This window comes from Falco peregrinus, chromosome 7 (genome assembly GCF_023634155.1).
Source record: "Falco peregrinus isolate bFalPer1 chromosome 7, bFalPer1.pri, whole genome shotgun sequence".
Taxonomy (NCBI): Eukaryota; Metazoa; Chordata; class Aves; order Falconiformes; family Falconidae; genus Falco; species Falco peregrinus.
In genome coordinates, this window is record NC_073727.1 from 63,857,401 (window position 1) to 63,878,748 (window position 21,348).

The 21,348-nt window shown below is 39.0% G+C and overlaps 1 protein-coding gene across 1 annotated transcript in view; it reads left to right on the forward strand.

The window, feature by feature from the left end:
- Positions 1-21,348, forward strand: part of MBOAT2 (membrane bound O-acyltransferase domain containing 2) — a 100,563-nt gene that overhangs the window by 15,253 nt on the left and 63,962 nt on the right. Inside the window, exons 2-3 of the mRNA XM_055810623.1 lie at positions 3,355-3,500; positions 7,058-7,135. Coding sequence (XP_055666598.1) covers positions 3,355-3,500; positions 7,058-7,135 — 224 coding nt within the window. The remainder of the gene's footprint in view (positions 1-3,354; positions 3,501-7,057; positions 7,136-21,348) is intronic.

The window sequence follows — 21,348 nt, forward strand, 5'->3', positions numbered from 1 at the left end:
ATATGTGGCAGTGATGATTTTCAATTTTGCTTGCATTTTCAGATACTTTGGACTTGATTTATAGGCATGCTGGATATTCAGAATAGCAGCTGAAGTTGTATTTTCAAAGGACAGCTCCAGTTAAAGTTCTGTTGAAAGCACTGACTGGAAAACTAGGCACTGAGTGTTTGAAACTGGGCAACCAAAGTTTGTGGGCATTTATTTTGCCGTTGGGGTTCTCATCATTGTGTGCCAGTCACCCACCTTTAGAATAGGAATACTGAAGTGTAAAGTTATTGCAGAGTTCGCATTTGTTGTATGCAGTCTCCCCATGTGATGGACAGATCTGCATAGACATGTCTATGGGGAAATATAAGGGTTTTATGTTCAGAGTAGGATGCAGATGGTAAGCATTTAATGGGTTGGGGGCAAAAAATGGGCAATTGTCCATTTGCTGAATGAATTGGAAATCCTGCTGGAAAGAATGGAATAAAGCAGCAGAAAGAATATTATCAGAAGTAGGTATGTATAAAGGCTAAATTGAAGTTGCATTGCTTTCAAATCTTAACTGCTCCACAGTTTAGTTTTACAAGTATGTATTTAAAGCTTTGGGAGGATTCGATGTGATAACAGGTCTGCAAAACTGTTGGTGCTTTGTAATCTGCATTTTGGTGTGCTGTAAGGCAAGTGTAAGGATTGGATTGGCAAGAGTAGAGAAGGTATGCAGGGTAGTGTGTGAACATTGTGGAAAGACCTTTTATGTATCCGAATCTGCATATGTTTGTGCATTTTTTGGGAAGAGCAGTTTAAAAATACCCACTGATAGTTTTAGTCACTTGTGAGGAAGGCTTTTGGAACACGCTTGTTCCTGGAGTCATTTAGTTGTGTGTTTAAAACACCAACGCTATGAATTGATGTCCCTGGAAGTTTTGCTTGTGGGCTTGGTCTAAAGTTATGAACTCCTGCATTTTATTTCTGTTCTCAAAATACTCTTATTAGGGAAGGCTTTCTGTTGTGCTTGTTGTGTTTTGTGGTTGTTTGGGTTGTTTTTTTTTTAATTTAATGGGAAATTGTTTTTCAGATATGGATTTGGTCATTTGAGTAAATAGCTAAAGCAAGAGCAAGTGCCCAGGAAAGGAGTCAGCAGGTAGGGAGTGAGGAGGGGGGCATCTTTCTTGGATTCTTTTTGCATGTTCTGAACAAGGTTTTTCTGGATTCCTAAACCTACCGGGTTTATCCTGAATTGTGAAATTCAAGGTTTCTTGTTTTGCTTGTGCCTGCTCCTATAGAGATGATGATGACACAGGTCATAGATGCCAAGCACTTCTACCCTTTGCCATGGTAATAGTAGGAGCCTGGTGATAACTTTCATCTTCCCTAGGTTTTGCTACTTTGCTTTGAGGGGTAATCTGGGGGAAAAAAAGGGCATCATGAGACACCAATTGGTAAATAATCTGTAATGCAGCCACAGCAGTGATGTGTGGATGTTCAGTAAAACCAGCAATGCTAACTGTCCGCTTACAGACAGGTATTCATGCCAATTTCTTCCATCTGCCTTTCACCTCAGCTTCACTTTGTATCTGTCCCAATCTTCTGTGTTTTCCTCCCCCTTGTAGTCTGGCTAGGGGTGCAAGTTCCAAAGAAACATACTCTGTGGTACACATAGCATAATTTCTGTAATAAATACCCCAAACAAATGTTGATACTGAATTCATAGTTAATTAGCTTTAATTTTTCTTGCTTGCTCTCTTTTAAAACATTATCGGTTCCCTTTCAGTGGTTCATTAAACTTCACTGTTTTGTATGAAACTTTTCCACTAAATCCATAGACTCATCCTGAGTTATAAACCTCGCTCTGTTTCATTTGCATCATTGCTTATAAAGGAGAGAAAATAGGTCAAGTTATGCCCTGAAAGAATATCTCATTTAGCATTTTTCAAATACTGTTAAAAGCATAATGGAAATGTGGGAGTAAGAGAATATATGGCAAAGTGTACATGACTGTTTAGTTTAGGGAACTGCTTGTGGTAAAAAGAGGAGCCCTGCCCTCTGAGCCTCTTTCTCTGCTAGCACTTAACGCTTGTGTAACTTGGTATTACGGAAGGTTTTAGAGTGGTTCAGAAAAAGGGATTTGCAAATGGGGAATCTATGCCGTTGTACAAAGATCAGAGTTCTGTAGGTGGGTGGTGTTATTTAGATTCTACTTTAAATAGACCCATGTTTGCATAGTCTTACCTGTTATCACCTGAAGGAATGACCTAGCTGAATAATAGTACTAGAGGTGTGCACTGTGTTGCTGCAGACATAAGTATTGGGCCTGCTGTCATGAACATAAAAATAGTATTGTCATTGTACCCTGTGGTATTAAGATTAAGTATGTATTTCAGCTAAGTGACATCAAACAGGCTAAAACACTGTTGTACTAAGGACTGGTCAAGCATGCAGTACGTGCAAGTTTCTTGTGTGGAAGTGCTTATGACCTGAAGCAGTGGTCCCCAAGCTGTTGCTTGTGATGATTTGGAATGCTACTGTTAGATACAGAAAATTTTTAGGCAGTTCTCTATGGAAGAAAAAAGAAATCCATGGAGTAGGAAATGTTCTTTTCTAAATACAGGAATTCATCTAGCTTTTTGTAGATTAAGCTGGTTTGGTAGCAGTTGCTGTTTTGGGGAAATTATTTCTGCCCTTACTGTTAATTTTTTTTCAGGCCACAGTCAGAAGGATTCTTTTTACTCACTGGTTTGGGTTTTTTAATTCCACTTGTGCTTTCAGTGCCCTAACATCTTTAAATATTTCATATACAAGAGACTTTCTATCTTCTAGAATAAATGGCCTGAAGGGAGGAGGAATTTCTGAAACTATCCTGCTTGAATGTACAAGAAAACCCAGTGTGCAACCAAGCTGTTTATCTGATTACATACCACCGAAAAAAACTTTGAGCCCTGCTTCTGCACAGGCCACTGAAGTGATCTGCCAGTGATTCGTGTAGCTGATAGGAACTTCCAAGTCACGCTCACTTAGAAAAAAGAACAAATAAAACCCTAACCCAGGTCTTCGCATTATGGGGAGAGTAGAAATGATTCCATGGGTGATAATGTGGTTTGGTATATAGAAATTTTACAGGAATTTTTTTTTTTTTTCTTGATTCATTGCCTCTACAGTTTTCCTGTATCTTTTCTTAGTTGTTCAGGGAGCACTGGTTTGTACTTCAAAAAGGGTGGGGCTGTCTGGAGCAGCTCTTTGAGGCTGACATGCAGGGGTAAGAGCCATGGCAGAGCCAAAGATTCTGCAAATTGGTAATAATGTGCGGATATTTGTGTTAATTTTTAATACACAAGTGTGTGAGACTTTTTTTTCTTTTCTTTTTTTATGCAGGTCAACTTTGTAGTGTGCCAACTGTTTGCCTTGCTTGCGGCTATTTGGTTTCGAACATACCTTCATTCAAGCAAAACTAGCCCATTTATAAGACATGTTGTTGCAACCCTCTTGGGCCTTTATCTTGCACTTTTTTGTTTTGGATGGTAAGTTACACTTAAATTCACTTTTCAGGGATTTACAGACTTTCATTTCTTGTTTGGAGGGAAGCAGAGTTTTGTTATGAAGAACCTTATTACTTAATTTGGTGGGTTTTAGCTGTGGCAAATGTACAGAAATTAGCTTAAACTTTCTCATGTTGCACAAATTTTGAAAGATCTTCCATTTACAAACTAGCAACTGACAAACATGCTGTCTGCCTGTGGTTTTGGGAGGATGGAGCAGGTGCAGTTTAACTTGTACCAGTTTCTCTGTAAACTTGCTTGAGAAGTATTCTGGAAGCGCAGCACAGATGTGATGACTAAGGTAATTTCTCTTAAATATTCACTACATGAGATAACTTGCTGCATCTTTTCTGAATATCGGCAATCTGAATTTTTGTGGGAAGAGTGGCCAGAACTATGGTACTTACAAAGCTCCTAGTAGTATAAAACACCTGGAAAGGAGCTGACCTTGATTTGAGAGTAGTTTGTGTGTGGGTTTTTTCTTTTATGTTTTGAAGGGGTGTGTGTGGGGTTTGTGGTTGTTGGTTGGTTGGGTTTTTGGGTGGGTTTTTTTCTTTTTTTAAACACAAAATTTCTGTGACTGCTGTTTTTACATTTTGATCTTTTCATAGTGTAGCAGGTCAGAATGTTAGTAGGGCTAGTAAAGGGTATGCATTTGGTTTGGTGAAAAAACTTTCTTTTCCTTCAGAATTAGCTTGCAAAGTAGCACTCTTCTTCCCAAGGTGGCTTGAGATTAAGTGCTGTTTTTGTTCTGTTGCATGGTAAACAAAGTGCTTGCTTAGCTTGAGGTGTATAGAAGACTTTTTATACTGATTGTTGTAGAGTATTGCTGAACTAGGGGGATTTAGTCAAGCTGTTGTTCAGGTGGGAAGATGCACACAGTGTGCACCCGTGTGTCTGTGCACACACAGAGTATGTATAGATAAATGTAGGAATTCCAAACCACAGATTTAGCCTCTATATTAGCATGTTGCAGAGGCTTTTCAACATTAGTTGATACATATTACTTTTAAATTTAGAAAAAGAAAAATCAGTAAGTTCTCTTCTTTGGATTTACAGGTACAGTTTACCTTTATATATAATTCCATAACTCCCACGTGTTTCTTAAACTTTTGGCCATAGTATTCTGCTCTGAGAGAAAGATCTGATGTCAAAGACTTCGAGTCTTAGCACTAAATGAAGAGGATGCTATGGGAGATGCTACTGTGTGTGTGTAAGCTTTAGAAGCACGTTCCATATTCATTGCTTTGAAAACAGAAATTATTAATTGTAGCATGTAATTAGAAAGTGTTAACAATATACTCATATCTGAAGTTTGGGAGACTATAGAAACAACCTCCACCCCCAGCAGACATAAATAAAGATCTGTGGAAGCCTCTCACTAGCAATATGCCCTGGAAAGGTAATTGGAGAGAAATGTTATGCCATAGTAGAAACCTGTATTCTACTATGCTTAGGATCATACTTAAAGCAATTATTTTAGCAATGATTTTTTTTTATTGCAAGATTTTTTTTCTTACAGTTGTAGAACTAAAAGCTTTTTAAAAATGCCAAAAAGTAAGAACATAATTTGAGATGTTAAAAGTACACATTCTTTAAAAAGCTAGTAATTCTGTTGCACTTGTGCCAACTCTTTTTTCCTGTTGCCTAAGTGTTTGTTATACAAGCATGATTTTTGAGGGGTTTGTTTTGTTTGGTTCCCCTCCCTAAGGAATCAAGTATACATACAGGTTACAGTCCCACAGTACACCTTCAACAACTCTTCAATTGCATTGTAATATGTATATACAAGAGGAAAACTGTTAGTGTTCTCCCATACAGTGTATATAGTAAATGTAGATATGGAGGTGATCTCATGCAAACCTAAATGGGGGAAATAGTTTGGAATCTGCACCCTTTTAAGAGTATTTATTAGTTATGTTGTCCTTTTCAGTTTCAGGTGTACTGATTTTCAGTTACCTTTGGTGCTTGTGATGGTGTTGTGGGACAGGAAGAAAAGGGATAATTCCCTTGGGATAATAGCAAATAGTATTACAGGCCTAGAATAACCTTTGCATGTAGCTAAACTTTACTACTTCATGTTGTATTTAAATGCCTCCCTTTTAATTTTTGAATTGACGATCAATCATATTGCCACTGTTAACTCTGAAAGAGAAATATTTTTCAGAGATTATAGTCTTGATATGGTACTCCATATCAACTCACATTTTGGGGGGCTTTGATATCTTATTATGCTGCTTTCTCTGTTTAAGAAGCAAACTTTTTAAACTTAAATTTTGTCATTTCACTAATGCCTGTCTTTGCTATACAGTGTTGCTAATAGGTGGCTCATATGAAAAGAATCTGAATTATTTTTTTAATTGGCAATTGCTTATATTAAATGTGCATTTGAATTTTAGGTAGCCATATCTTGGGTAAGACTAGCTAGTAGAGAAGCATGGGAGTGTATGCAGATTGGATCTTCTATAAAAAGTCAAGATTTTCAAGGTCAATTAATATAAAAGTGAATTGTTTTCCTTCATCATGTGAAGACTTCACAGGATTTTAGGCTGCCTAGAACTGGGCTTGTTGTTGAAAGTGAAGACATTTCTTTGTGAATAGATGAGGAGTGGAATTAGGAAATTGCTGCTGGTAAGCTGAAAGAAAACAGTATCAAGACAAGAGAATAGTGACTGCTTTTTATGGGGAAAATTCCAAAACTAGATCAGTATGTCACTTGAGCATGTTTAAGTATGCTACTAAGGCACGTAAGGTATCAGAGTGAAAGAGAAATGGCTTACTGAAGATCAGATGCTTTTCCCCAATCACTGGCAATTGTTTGCCACCAGTGTTCTTCTAGATTGCTGAAGTATAACTTCAGTAACAAAACACCCCCCAAAATAACGGTGGTGGTGTAGCTGTGGTGGTAAGCTGTGGAAAACAAATAAGGAGAAGAGGCTAGAGCACCTTTGTGAAATAAATCTGTGGGTTGTTGGTGTGTAGGGGTTTTTTTATCTGTGTTTTTGAGACCATCATCATTACCATCCCTTTTATCAGTTATTGATGACCCGGGGCAAAGAGACTGACTGGACAGAGTTACCATTTCTGTTGACTGGGAAATCATCCCATATACTGATACTGTTGATACAAAATACTGTTGGCCTTATCTGAGATACCTATTGTTGCAAGCATGTAAAAAGATGAGTATGGAAATTGAACCACTAAACATTGATGTTATTTACACATGAAATAATGTCAAGTAGAAGTAATATGAAACACATTCTTTGTATTTTAAGGATTTTCAGCTTTTACTGTATGAGCTGGAAAATTCTAGGTATGTTTGTAGGTTTTGGTCATCGCTGCTGCCTGTGCTATGCTAAAGGGGGAAATTCAACAAAACGGAGGGCTGCAGAAAATCTAAATAGAACAAAAAGGTTTTTTTTGAAGCAGCGATGGAGTTAAAATTTGAACCGCTTTAATTTCACATTAAATAAATAAATGCATGCAGCTTATTTCATTAATGAAAATTCTGTGAGGGTTTACTATTATTTTTTTCCTAGGTATGCCTTACATTTTGTTATACAAAGTGGAATTTCCTACTATATCATGATCATTATAGGAGTGGAAAATATGCACAAGTAAGTTTCCATTCAAAAATTGTATTTATTTTTGCTTTTACAAGAATGCTACTGTTCAGATTTTTTTTTGTAACTGTGCGCATATGCCATACTTCTGGTTGTATCATAATATTTTAGTATTTGAATTCTGCTAACCATGGTTTTATTTCCAGGAGAGAAAATTGCTTATTTGGGTATTTTTGCCAGCTTTTTGGAACATCTGAGGCTTGTTACAATTGGTAGTATCCCACTGAGACTTCTTTTGTGTTCTCAGCATTCTGATTTTTTCATCATTACCTAATCACAAATAATTCTAGGTGTCTCACAAATGAGTTAACTAAACAAATGTAATTTGACAACAACCAGTGCTATTAGAAGGAAGATGTCTGAAGGGAACAAAATTTGTGTGAGATTTGTGGTGGTGTTTTGTAAGAATAATGCAGTGTGAATGCTGTCTGAAGTTAAGAATGCTATCGTAAAATTACATACATAGGACATTATTTTGGGTTTGCTTGGATGTATGATTACATTAGCAGTATCTGAATCCATATAGAATGGCACTTGTTTCTCTTTTTCAATCATTCTTAAAAATAGGAAAGACATTTATTTTATTACTGTATGTGTATGTTTTACTATTCCACTAGTCTAGAGAACGAAATTAGGTTCCCACTGTGTAGTTCCTGCATAAATATTTAGTAAAATAGCAAATCCTTGCTTGAATAGGTTCCTGAGGCATGTGAGGCTGTCAGGAAAGATGCTGGTAAAAGAGCCAAAAAGGAAAATTGCTTTACATAGAAAATGCAAAGGCAGGGTGGCCTTAGTTCATGATCCTGCCTGTTAGAACATTCTGCGTCTTTGTACTCTGTTACTGAATATAATTTTATTGTCCTTTGAAATATCCCATATTAGGGTCTTATTTTCAGGATTTTCTACAACGCCTGATGTATTTAAACTACACAGATGTGAGAGAACTTCATTTGGTTGGATGGCTGGTTTATATTCTAATGGTTTATTTGATTAGAAGTTGTTTTAAAGCAACTTGTTCATACCAATTTCTCTTTTAGACATGTAACGATGTAAGTTATAACTTATGTAGCTTAATAGTTTAAAAGCAATCATTACTGCTGTGAAATGCTGCAAAGGGAGGTACCAGCCAGGAATACTTGGGTCTTGATTATAACAAATTACATAGGTTTCTCATAAGAGGAAATCTAGCAGTGGTTTACTTCCCTAATAGTGAGAGGCAGGTAGGCATGTGTGTATTTAACATTCCAGCATTGAAACAAGGGAACTTACTGGTTCCTGATCCTCCCAATTGCATACCAGCTCGTTTAACTGCATGGCCTGATCTGCTGAAATGTTTCCTGTGCTATACGCAACTGTGTACGTATTCTTACTGTTCCTCTTAGTTACTGCAGAGTTGGGAGGGTAAAATCTAGATTTGATTACTGGGCTTATGTTGCTCTATCACAGTATGAGTTAACATACCATTGGATAAAACTAGAAAGCTCTTTGAATGGAGGCAAAAAAACGTTACAAATGGAGTAATTTGTTTCTTCAAGTTGTGAACAATGTTCGGATGCTGTATGGGAAACTCCAGGAACCATTTCTAATAGGCGATACAGGCAAAATTATACAAGGTTTGTTCCCTCCATTGCCACGGTATCCTAGAAGGGATGCGATGCCTCTTGGTGTCCCTGTATGCCTGTACCTTTTACTGAAGGAATGTGCCATGTGCTCTTAATTTTCTGCTATGGAAATGCTATTTGCAGCTTTCTGTTTGGCAGTCTGAACAGAAACTAATGTAAATGACTCCCCTCCCCACCTAAAGGTTTGTCTTCGGGCTATAAACGTGTCTCATGGAGCTTGGGGGAGGTTCAAGGTTAAGTGCTATATAGTAAGGTGCTGCTGGTACCACCAGGCCTCAGGGTTGGAGTAGGGCCCTGTCAATGTTCTACTGGTGTGTTGTATATATACAGCTAGTCAGAGTATTTGCACAGCCAATTTTGTGATTTATTTTGTAGTAGAGGGACCCATTGGCTGGCAGTCCTTGCTAGAAATCACCTGAATTGTTCATAAACTTGGAGGCTATAGAACATCAAATACCTATAAGTGATGCCAATATGCATTCAAGTGACTTTGGTATTGGAAAAGCACTTCTGTATTGTACCAAGTATTGTTGTCCATGATCTAAATGCGTTCACTGAAGTAAGTTTCTCTCTTCTCCCTACTCTGCTGTCTTGCAGATTTCATGAGTGTATGGATTGCGAAAACCATTATCCCTCTTCTTCTTGCTTCCCGTACCCCCTAATATAGTTCCACTGTCTCTGTATCCTCTCTAAAAATTGTTTAAACAAAAGACAAACAACTGAAGTTCTTAGGCTGCCTATCAGTTTAGCTGCTATGCGTTGGGTATACTAGCTTTCCTTACCATCTGAACCAAGGAGAGATTTTTGATAAACTACATTTTCCAAGGCAGACTTTCAAGTCTGATACTCTTCTAAACCTCTTTTACTTTATTAATGTATTTCCACTGGATCTTGAAAGGCTCTACTTTACAAGGTTCCTACCTTTGTGATTTTCCTGCGGGAACTGAACCTTGTACAACTATTGCTTCCAGTTTGGTCTTGAAAATACCTGGTATGTTAAAGATGAAAGCTTTACCTGAACAACAGAAAAATGAGGGGAGAAAAAGGAAAAAGTAAAACTGGGGGGGGGGGGTGGGGGTGGTAGGGATGGACTGACCGTATTAAAAAGGAAGGATACTTTAGTTTTATATTTTAGCAACTTTTAGAATAAAGTTAGTTAGCAGAAAATGAGTTACCTGAGACTTGGATTTAACTAAAATTGATTATTTTTGTACTTCAGTCTTACTTAAATGATGGTACTGTAAGGGGAAGATGGCGTAATAACACTAGCTCTCCTGAATGGTTCAAAAGCTCTCATCTTTTATTTTAATAAGCTATCTTAATATTCATTTGGTGCTTTCATGGCTCAGTTGTTTAAACACATTTTTCAGTTTCATAATTAAGTTCTCAATTCCAATAAATTTGTATTTCATAACTGATGTGGTGCTAATATTTATTTTTTCCTTAGAAATTCTTATGTTTCTTCTATAGTTGCGAAATTGCTACTCTTCTTAAAAGACAAAACCCAAAACGCCACAAGATTTTTCCTTGAAGCATTTGGCCTCTGCTAGCTAAAAACTATGGAAGGAGTACTTGCACAGGCGATTTGATGACAAGGTTTTAAGGTTTCTAGGTAACTCCTCCTCTTTTGACTTGATTGCTCATTTCACTCTTGGTAAATCATGTCCCTCGGCCTGTTGGGAAAGGAATGTTAACTGTAAGACTCACAGGAAGCGAGGGCTCACTGAAGACAGTAGTTTCTCAGTGACTTCACTGACAATATAGAAGTCCCAGCTGTGTCAGTGTAGAAAATAAATCTGTTTATTTTAAGTCATTCCTGTTAAACTGTTTACTTAAATTTCTTAAATGTGCTAGTGTAATATGAAGAGATAGACATACTATTCCTGTCTGGTATCTTCTGTGTTATGCTTAAAGTTGCAGGATGATACTTCTGTGGTTCCAGAAGTCTAGAGCTGAACTGCTAAGGCTTAAGGAACTTATTTCGAGCTTTAGAAAAGAAAAAAAATAACTTAAATGTTTTTGGGCTTATTTAAGTTGCAAAAAGTAAATTAATGGAGGACCCAGAGACCTGAGATAACTAATAGCAGTAAATACATGATGAGCTGATGTGTGTGTGCCACAAGCACCACAAAGAAGAGGAGGAGACTGGAGCATCTCTCCTATGAGGAAAGGCAGAGAGAGCTGGGGCTGTTCAGCCTGGAGGGGAGAAGGCTCAGGGGGGTCTCGTCAATGTATATAAATACCTGGAGGGAGGGAGCCAGGCTCTCAGTGGTGCCCAGTGACTGGACCAGGGGCAGTGGGCACAAACTGAACACAGAAGGTGCTGCCTGAACAGCAGGAAACACTCTTTAACTTCAGAGTCACTGAACACTGGGACAGGTTGCCCAGAGAGGTTGTGGAGTTTCTGTCCTTGCAGATACTCAAAGGCCACCTGTACATGGACCTGGGCAAAATGCTCCAGGTGGCCCTGCTTGAGCAGGGGTTTTGGAACAGATTACCTCCAGAGGTCCCTTCCAACCTCAAGCATTTTGTGGTTCTGTTTTTGTTTTGATGCACGTACAATTCTTTGTACTGTACCTATGCTTATGTATGTGAGCGGTTTGAACGTAATGTAAAGAGATACTTGAGTAAACAAACTTCGGTTGTAAATGGTCTGGTCCCTGTGGAAGTGCTTCCTGGTGCATCCATTTCCTTAAGATTTGGGAATGTCAGTCCTCATTAAGTTCCCTTCACCCTCCTAGCCGGTGCATCGACAGAGCAATGCCTTGCCCCCGTTTTCTCCTTCATTCCTTGCTGTGGGTTTGACAAGCAGTAGATTTGGTAAATGAGGGGTGGAGGAGACTTGATGGCTTGATTTTAGAAATCTTGACTTAAGAGACAAGTAAGGTTTTGTTCATCGGAGTGAACTAATTCACTCAGGATGTCAACTGAGGCACCTAATTTGTCAGTCAGGGGGTTAATAATGATGAATGTCATGACTTGTTGATAGATAGGTTTGACTGCCAGTTAGCTTACAATTTAATTTTCACAGCAATCTAAGTTAGATATTTTTAAAAAGTTACCATTTCAGTGAAATACTAAATGGATTAAGCACACTATTCTTATTTATCCTGTGAGTTACTGGCAGGTTTTCATATGCATCTGTGTATCTTCAGAATTGAGAGCATTCATAAGCAGAAATTATTTTTTGAAATGAGTTAGGCTGGTTTTTTTAAACTTGTCTTTTCCAAAGGCCCTTGATCAAGGTAAATGTAAGCTTGTTATTTTGGTTTGTGGCTTTTTTTATTGCCGTCTGCTTTTAATATGATCACAGGTGTCTTAGTCTATGAAGAACATGCATGATCTGGATGAAGATATTTTTACCTGCAAAAGAGGATCCGATGCAGCTTCTAAAATGAGTCATTATTAAATCAACAGACCAAAGTAACAATATCTAACAATTGTTAAGGGTTTGACAGAAAAATGCTATCAATTCCTAGTAACATTTTTTTTTTAGTAAATCTAGGACTGGAAGCCAGCCAATATAATTATGGATCTTTGAAGGCATGAGGCCATCCAGGCAAGTGTAAGCTATCTGCTATAACCTCTCAGTTACAAATTTGTAATTTATTTATGTAACGTGAATAAAAATGTCTGGTACATAGGTAGCTGCCAAAGGACAGTGGGCATAGCACTGAGAATACTTGGATTCAGGTTTTCAAGTATTGGTAGCTGTAAACAGCATATGTTCTGCATATGCAAACACAATTTTTCTGTATTTCTGTTTCTACAGTTAGTGCAAATAAGATAAACTTATTTGAAATTAAGAAACCAATTGAGAGCTGAAAAATATGTTCTTACCAGTCAGCCAAGCGTAAATGCAAGATGGAGGAAAATGAGATCTGCTTATTCTGAAGCCTTAAATAACATATCTGAAAAAAAACCTGTGATGTCACTGCAAGCAGTTTTTGTTGTCTTACCAGATCTGTAATAAATGCAAAAAAAACCCCAACCCTGTTGATTTTATCATAAAAAAGTTTATTAAAAAGCAAGTAAAACACTTTTTTAATAGATTAGAATCAAATATGTATTAATAAACAGTATAATTTTTACAGCATGCCTAGAAATCTTATCCTTCCCTATTAGAAGTAAACATGAAAGCTAATGAATGGCTGTATTTAGGGGCATATTTCAATACTTATCAACTAAAAAGAATCAGTTTTCCATTTTGAAGTGATAAGTCTTTTTCCAAAGTAAAGGGATTGCGCTTCTTGAGTTCCTTCTAAGAAAGGACAAGCAGAGGTCTATGGGGCTGGATGGGATCCACCCAAGGGTACTGAGGGAGCTGGTGGCCAAGCCACTGTCCATCATCCATCAACAGTCCTGGCAAGCTGGAGAGGTCCCAGAAGACTGGAGGTTAGCTGTGTGATGCCCTTCTACAAGAAGGGCAGGAAGGTGGATCTGGGGAGCTTACAGGCCTGTCAGCCTGATCTCGGTGCCAGAGAAGGTTATGGAGCAGATCATCCCCAGTGCCATCACGTGGCATGTGCAGGATAACTGGGGGATCAGGCCCAGCCAGGGTGCGTTTATGAAAGCCCAGTCCTGCTTGACAATCCCAATCTCCTTCTACAACAAGATGACCCATTTATTGGATGAGGGAAAGACTGTGGATGTTCTCTCTCTGGACTTTGGCACCGTCTCCTGCAGAAACTGGCTGCTCACGGCTTGGACGGGTGTGCTCTGCACTGGGTTACAAGCTGGCTGGGTGGCTGGGCCCAAGGAGTGGTGGTGGATGGAGTTACATCCAGCTGGTGGCCGGTCACAAGTGCTGTTCCCCAGGGCTCAGTGTTGGGGCCAGTCCTGTTTAGTGTCTTTATTGATGATCTGGACAAGGGGATTGAGTGCACCCTCAGTAAGTTTGCAGACAACACCACGTTGGGTGGGAGTGTTGGACTGCTTGAGGGCAGGAAGGCTCTGCGGGGGCGGGGGGGGGGGGGTCTGGACAGCTGGGACCGATGGGCCAAGGCCAGTTGTATGAGGTTCAACAAGGCTCAGTGCCGGGTCCTGCCCTTGGGTCACAACAACCCCAGGCAGCGCTACAGGCTGGGGCAGAGCGGCTGGAAAGTGCCTGGTGGGAAAGGGCCTGGGGGTGCTGGTTGATGGCCGGCTGAACGTGAGCCAGCGGTGTGCCCGGGTGGCCAGGAGGGCCAGCAGCACCCTGGCTTGTGTCAGACACAGTGTGGCCAGCAGGACCAGGGCAGTGACCGTCCCCCTGTACTGGGCACCGGTGAGGCCGCACCTGGAATCCTGTGTTCAGCTTTGGGCCCCTCACTGCAAGGGGGACTTGGAGGGGCTGGAGCGTGTCCAGAGACAGGCAGCGGGGCTGGGGAAGGGTCTGGAGCACAAGTCTGATGAGGAGCGGCTGAGGGGCTGGGGTGTTTAGCCTGGAGAGGAGGCGGCTCAGGGGGGACCTTATCACTCTCTACAGCTGCCTGAAAGGAGGCTGTGGGCAGGTGGGGGTCGGTCACTTCTCCCAAGTGACAAGGGACAGGACAAGGGGAAAAGGCCTCAAGTTGTGGCAGGGGAGGTTTAGATCGGATATGAGGAAAAATTTCTTCACCAAATGGGTGGTCAAGCTTTGGAATAGGCTTCCCATGGAGGTGGTGGAATCACCATCTGTGGAGGTGTTTAAAAAAAAAATGCATGTGTAGATGCGGTGCTTAGGGACATGGTTTAGTGGTGGGCTTGACAGTCCTGGGTTGATGGTTGGACTTGATGATCTCAACTGTCGTTTCAAACCTCAGTGATTCTATGAAGGGTCAGATGGTCATCATACGTATCTGTTTTAGCGTGAGTGTTGGTGTAGTTAAAATAGCTAATGCAAATCTTCACTATATAAAAAAGATCATCTGGGTTGTTTTCTTTATTATGTCCAAATGTATCAGTGAGATTGCAGAATGTTGTCTCATTCTGTTAGCCAGGGTTAAAGAATGATTTTAAAATAGTGAGTCTTATGTGAAGAGCCATAGCAGTGATTTGGGGAACTGAAACAAAGTACTGTTAAGGTCCTTATTGGGGTCTTGTCAAGGAACTACAAGACAGTAAATTATTCATATTGGATATGAAAATGCAGAGAACTTCTATTTCAGCAGACAAAGCATTACAGAAAAGTCAGTTAATAGTGCTGAAAGCAAGATTGCTGTTTTCCTTTACATGGAAACTTTTTTCTTACCAGAAATACTGTTACGACTTTCTGCAGAAGAATGCTTCACCTCTCTTGTTGAAATGGTTAGTGGTTTGTTTTTTTTTTTCTTCTACTTTTTAATAACAAAGTGTATGGTCTGGCTGCATATGTTATATGTTTGATTATTTTTTTTATGCTTACTTAAAGATCAGACTTTTCTTTTGTATTCTGAGAAGTGTGAATGGAAACAGGCTTGCACCAGGCAGTGATTCTCTGTATGCTGAAGATTTGACCATTACAAAAATAGCCATGGATGGTTAGCAATAACAAATGGATGGCTGTCTTCGATGACCTGAAAAGTGAGCACCTGTTGAAGTAAACAGCTGTGAAGGAATTTCCTAGTAATCCTTATGAATTTCTTTTGAAAGTATTTATTTTAAATAGGTATTAAAAGTTCTTCTGCTTTGGTAGCTAACTGCTGTCTGTGCTTGGGTAGAACTCAATGCATTACTTAACACAATAGAAGTGTAAGTTGAAAAATAACTTGATACATTATCCTTCTTAAGATTGGAATGTGTGAACGGAAAGGCCTTTATTGATCATATCTTTTGTAATTACAGAAATGGAGTGAAAAGAACTAGAATTTTCTTACTTTTAGTGCCTGTCAGTTTTGCCTTATTTTTGAAGGTTTACATTTGTTTAATCTTTGAATCTTTGGTGTGTGTCCCATATATGTGTGTGTGTGTATATATATATGTATGTATGTGTAGGGAGAAAGAGGGAAGGACAGAAATCATATAGTGACTGCAGCTTTGTGAAGGTTAATAAGATAATAAACAACAGTACAAAATAAGGCATTTTTGAAGTGTTGTAGCCATTTCAGTTGCTTTGGTTACAAAGGGGGCATATGCTGACAATGCAACATTTTATTTCCGGGAGAAGAGTCTGAATCAGACTTTTTTTTTTTTTAAATCCTATCTCTCTTTCCCCCCCCCGCCTTTTTTTTTTTTTAATTTTCAGTTTTATTTTTGGCTTGGTTGCTGATGTTATTGAAAGAACAGAGTTCTTATCAGTAATTTTAACAATATTGTTGGCATAGAAAACCTTTTATCATCACACTTGAGAAAACTGAGGTGAAAAAATTTCTGGACTTCTACTTAAAGAAGTAGCTATACATTATTGAGTATTGATGTTTACCTGAAAGAGGGTTCTCTTACTTCCCTAAACTTTAAATTTATAGGTAGTTTTTTTACACTGTGTACTGGTTTCTGTAGAGGAGAACATGTTCTTGAAAGGAGGCAGTGGGGTAAAATGGCTGGGTGTGTTAGAAATCTGTTGGGACTGAGTAGCTATTGCTTTTTGGCTTGCATAGGTCTCAATTTTTTTTAATATTTATGCTGAAAGTGAAGCTGAGCACAGTCAATCAAGCAAAAGAAAATTGATAGTGAGAGTAGTCATGTTTTCTGGGCTCTATTTGGTAATCTGAAGGTTGTAGCATCTATATAGGTGCTTCTTCAAGGCACATTACTCTGCCTGTCATGCTGCCAAGCAACTTGACTGCTAGCAAATGAGCTCTGAGTCATGGTATCATTGCTGCATGGTTTATTACCTCAGCAAACTATTGATGTCAAATAAATCAGGCTCTCTGCAAAATGAAGTGGCAGAATAAATTGTACCTAGAAGAGTTCAGTGAAAGCTGTGTTCTTCAGCTCCTGGTAAAGACTGCCACTAATAAGAGTTGATTAAAAATTCTGGTTGTGTGGCATTGACTGAATTGAACCAGTGGTGTTTGTGATGGAGAGGTTAGATGCAAGGATTTTGTGTATTATAGTCAACCTTCTTCTCTAAGTGCATGCTTCTGCATAGTTTTTTATTCTTTGGTAAAATATCTTGTATTAAAGACAAATTTCATTTGAGTAATTACGACAAGCTCAGCAAACAGTCATTTCATTGTCCTTAATGGAACTGTTGGCTGTAAATTACGCAAGTCGGTTTTGCCTGCAGAACTGCAAGTGGTGGTGTGCAGAGTGTCTGGGCTGGAGCTAAAAGATGTTTGCAGATGTAAAAGATGATGACCCTTGTTAGCAATGCACAACAAAACACAAAAAACCTGTATTTTGTTTCCTTTAGAGGAAGACAGATGCAAGTAAGAAGCTTTGATACTAAAAAAGTACAAACTTTTTCATGTTAAAATCCAGTGTCTCAATTAAACATGTAAATAAGTTTCATACAGCTTTTAAAGCTGATTGTTTTTGTAGATCAAATGCCTTTACTGGAAGTCAAAGATGAGATCACAGAATCATAGAATAGCTGAGGGAAGCATTTCCAAGTCCAGGCCCTGCTGTTCAAAGTAGGATCAACTCGAGTGGGTTGCTCTATGAAATCCAAGTCTTCCTTAATACGAACATGATCCTGGATAGTTCCAGCTGTTGTAAGCATGCTAGCCATTTCCTTTTGGTGTCTTGCTTCAATGTCTATTATAGCTTAAAATTTTTGAGGAGACTTCATACAGCTTAGTTTTCTGATCTGATCTGGACTTCCTACAAAAACGTTTTTCATTCTTTATTTTCCCCCCACCCAACAATTGCACAGTATTGTCAAATTTCAAGGAAATTGCACAGAAGTAGCATTGTTAACTTAAATCTATTAGGCTCACTTCAATTTCAAGTGAAATAAAACAACTGCAATTGAGACCAAGTAACAAGTAGTAGTAGTAGTCTGTCTTCCTATTGTTTTTTATAACAGATAGTATCAATAATAAAAGGAGGGTAACAAAACACACTAAGCAAAGACTGTGCCAAGAGAAAGTACATAACTCCTGTGTCTTTAAGTCAGTAGAAACAGGTGGAAGCCAGGCTGAGTAATAAAGAAATGTCAGAGGGTGTATTTGATACTTGGAGTTTGGTTTTACTTGCAATTAACTTTTCAATTGCGTTTCAAGACAAATGCGTTTCCAGTATTCAAACAAGAAATCCATTCTTCTCTTCTATGCCATGAGAAGGTATGTAAGGCATTTACCTATATACTCTCTTCAGTATGGAGGAATTGCCTGGAAGTTTTAAGAGGGCTACGTGCAAGAAGTCCTATTTTGTTGTGTATTGATTGGCATAGTGTTTAGCTAGGAAGCTTACTGTTCTATGACAGTGAAATTTCAAACTTTGTTGTTTAAAAATTACACCTAATTCTGTTGAAAGAGAAGTGGGTACATAAAAAAAGATTGTAAATGACTCCCTGATTCTGATCTTAAATCTGACCTAAGTCATAGTGGAGCTGTTGGTGTTCTGTTTTCTGAGAAATTTTAGCTATATGGTACTGAAGCAGGTTTGCAGAATGTTTCAGTCTGGTAAGAAGATGCAAGTACCTTGGACAATGTAGCGTGGCATTCATCTTCAAGTGGATGAAATAAAACCCACTTAGTATAGCAGAGTGCTAAGCAGATTGCAGAGTCATTACTAATTACAGGCACAACAGGAACTGTGAAGTTGGTAGGCTTGCAAAAGGAGGCTCTGGGTATTTCAGCGTATGGTTACTTCAGGAGTAAATAATCTGTTTTATTAATAGATCATATCACGTGGGAATGCACAATACATACAAGTAATGCACAATTTTAGGCAATGGTCATGTAGCTGGCTTCCTTTTTCTTGGTATTCTGCCCTTTCTAGGAGTGTCTGTGATGTTTTAATCCCATATCCTGGAAACTCCTTAGGAAGTCTTAGGCTTTTTAGCTCATTAGGTGTTCCTCTTCTGCTTCCCCCACCATGGTATGCGTTTGTGATACCATGTTTAATGTATTCTGTGGTGTCACCCTTCTGTCTTTTTTTTTTTTTTTTTTTTTTTTTTTGCTACAAGATGGATGTAGGTCTCATTTGATCAGCAGTATTCACTGTCTCAAATTGTAATGAAACAGTCCAGGCTCATCTGGCTCTTGCTCTGCATGACCATGGTGCTCTGGAAAGCTGACCAGTAAATGCTGTAGGCACATCCTTCTGCAGGCAGAGGCCATTCATGTAGGACTGTGGTCTTGAGGACATTGTTTTTCAGTTGTCTGACAGCACTAGTTTCACTGGAAGGTTTCCTTCAGAAATTTATGTAAGCAGTGTGATTGCAATTTCTTAAGAAATGTCCGTGCGGTAATTTCTTACCACTTTATATATTATTTTTATATATTTATTAGAATAGGTCTGTATGAACATGATGCAGTATGCTATATTACTGGGCCTGAGGGAGCTTTCCAGAACAATGGGAGGGCCTTGCTACCGAGCTGCTACTGGAGCTGCAGTCAGAAGCCAATGGCATCTTCGTCATTCCTAGGTGCTGGAGAGCAGAATAACAGATTTTGCTGTGTTTTATATAAATGTGTGAAGTAACATCTGGGTAGGATATCTCTAAACTGAAATAGCTATGGTTTTTGAAACCTTTCAAAAGGGTGTGAAAGCAAAACTTGGTTCATAGGTGACTTCTGAAAAGTGGGTTAAAGTAAAGCTTTATTCTGATGTTGGTTTGATATAAAGTATGTGGCTTTGGAAGCTGGTTAGTTTCTCTGGCATTTTTCCACAGTTAATGTTTGAGCAATTAGTGTGTGTGACACAATCTGTATAAACACTAGAAGCGTCTAAATAAAGGAGCCTAAGGCACCTAGAAGCAGGTAGTTGGTTGTGCCAGCTATGCTTTCCTATTCATACAACTCCTTGGTGTATTTTTCAAAGATTTCAAGCAAGTGTGTAGAAGTGCACATACCTCAAGACTATGACCTGATTTCTGCTCTTAATGCCATGCTGTTATGAAGGAGGTTTGAGATACAAAGTGCAACATAAATCATCTGAAACACACACAATAATCAGATGCAGTCTCTGTCCAATTCTTGTGGTGGAAGAGATCCTTTTGCTGGAAGTAGTAAACTCCATATATCTTAGCAGCTAAAAATAATGCATTGGGTTATGAAGCGAGTGATGCTTTCTAAAATTGGTAAAATGGGCAATGGTAGAAATAATGCCAGTGTTGGCCGATACATCCATTCCTCGGAAACATCACCTTCTTGTGTTTGTGAGCAGAATCAATGAAGAAATAATTCTTAATCTTTTGAATCCTCTGCTATAGGTGTTAACTGAGAAAGGAACATCTATTATTTAAGATATTTCTTGGAAACTTATTCTTCAGATCAGCACTGGGAGCCAGTTGTTTAAAGTGTCTTTTATCAGAATGGTCATGACCTGCTGTGTACTTGTGTTCATTGTGAAATGAAACCATTATCTGATTATCCATAGTGTATTTCTACAGTGTTTCATAAGCACATTGGATTTTCTTTCCTTACTTTCATTCTTACTATGAGAAAATAAGGGAGCAATCAGCAGATAGTTTCTGTGTCTTAATAGTTCTTTTTCTCCTTTACCATTTGCAAATGGACGGGAACATTGTGGCAGACTCACTGGTTTGTTCTGGATACACTGCCTCATTTCCATGTCACAAGACATTAACAGTGATGACATATGTTTGAAATGGCATTTGATCAAGTTACTGAGCAGATACCTCACAGACCTGTATAGGTCACTTTCCTTTGCTCTCTTTGACAGTGAGAGTTCTTGCCATGTGTCCCTGTGTGCAGGTGTGCTTAAGAATTGTAGTAGGTAGTGATTAACAGGTTCTTGTGGTTCATTCAGCGGTTGAGTGCAGATGGGATGGGAAAGAGGAGACCAAACAACCCAAACAGAATAATTAGTACTTGAATTATGGACTTTGTGTATTTATTGCTGTTCTGACCTGTTGGTCTCTTATCTTTGAGTAATCAGGCTTTGTCGTTGGCTAACTTGAGCAGGCAATCCTTGAACTATCAGTGTGGTCAGTTAAGGATTCTCTGTTAAAGGGAATCTTTTGCAAATGTAAATGTTGGTTAGGTTTGCCAGAGAAGTTCAGAGTACCACATCTCTTAGAGAGCCTGATGGATTCCGGAGTGGGACTTGTGCCAGACGGATGCTGGTTGCTGGATGCTTTAGATGCCAAGAGATCTGAGGCGGCAGAGAGAAAATGGATGGTAGCCCCAACATAAACCAGACAGTTCTCATTAAAGGCTCAGCAGTGAGCCTTCCCCTGCAGCAACTGGTTGCTTTGCCTGCTTTGTCAGCATCTTATTTTCTAATGGCAAAGTTTTGGCCTTGGGGTTCTAGGTTTGATTTGTACAGGAGCAAGTTCTGGTTTCCTGATATTTACCTGAAATCTGATTTATTAATTGCAGTAGGCTGAAAAGTCTTTGCAGAAGCAGAGCATGGCTGAGGTTGGACAGAACTTCTGGAAGTCACCCTCCTGCTCAGGCAGGGCCACCTGGAGCCAGTTGTCCAGGACCATGTCCAGATGGCTTTCAAATATCTCTGAGGAGGGAGAGACTATAACATCCTTGGGGAATCTGTGCCAGTGCTTGGTCTTTCTTA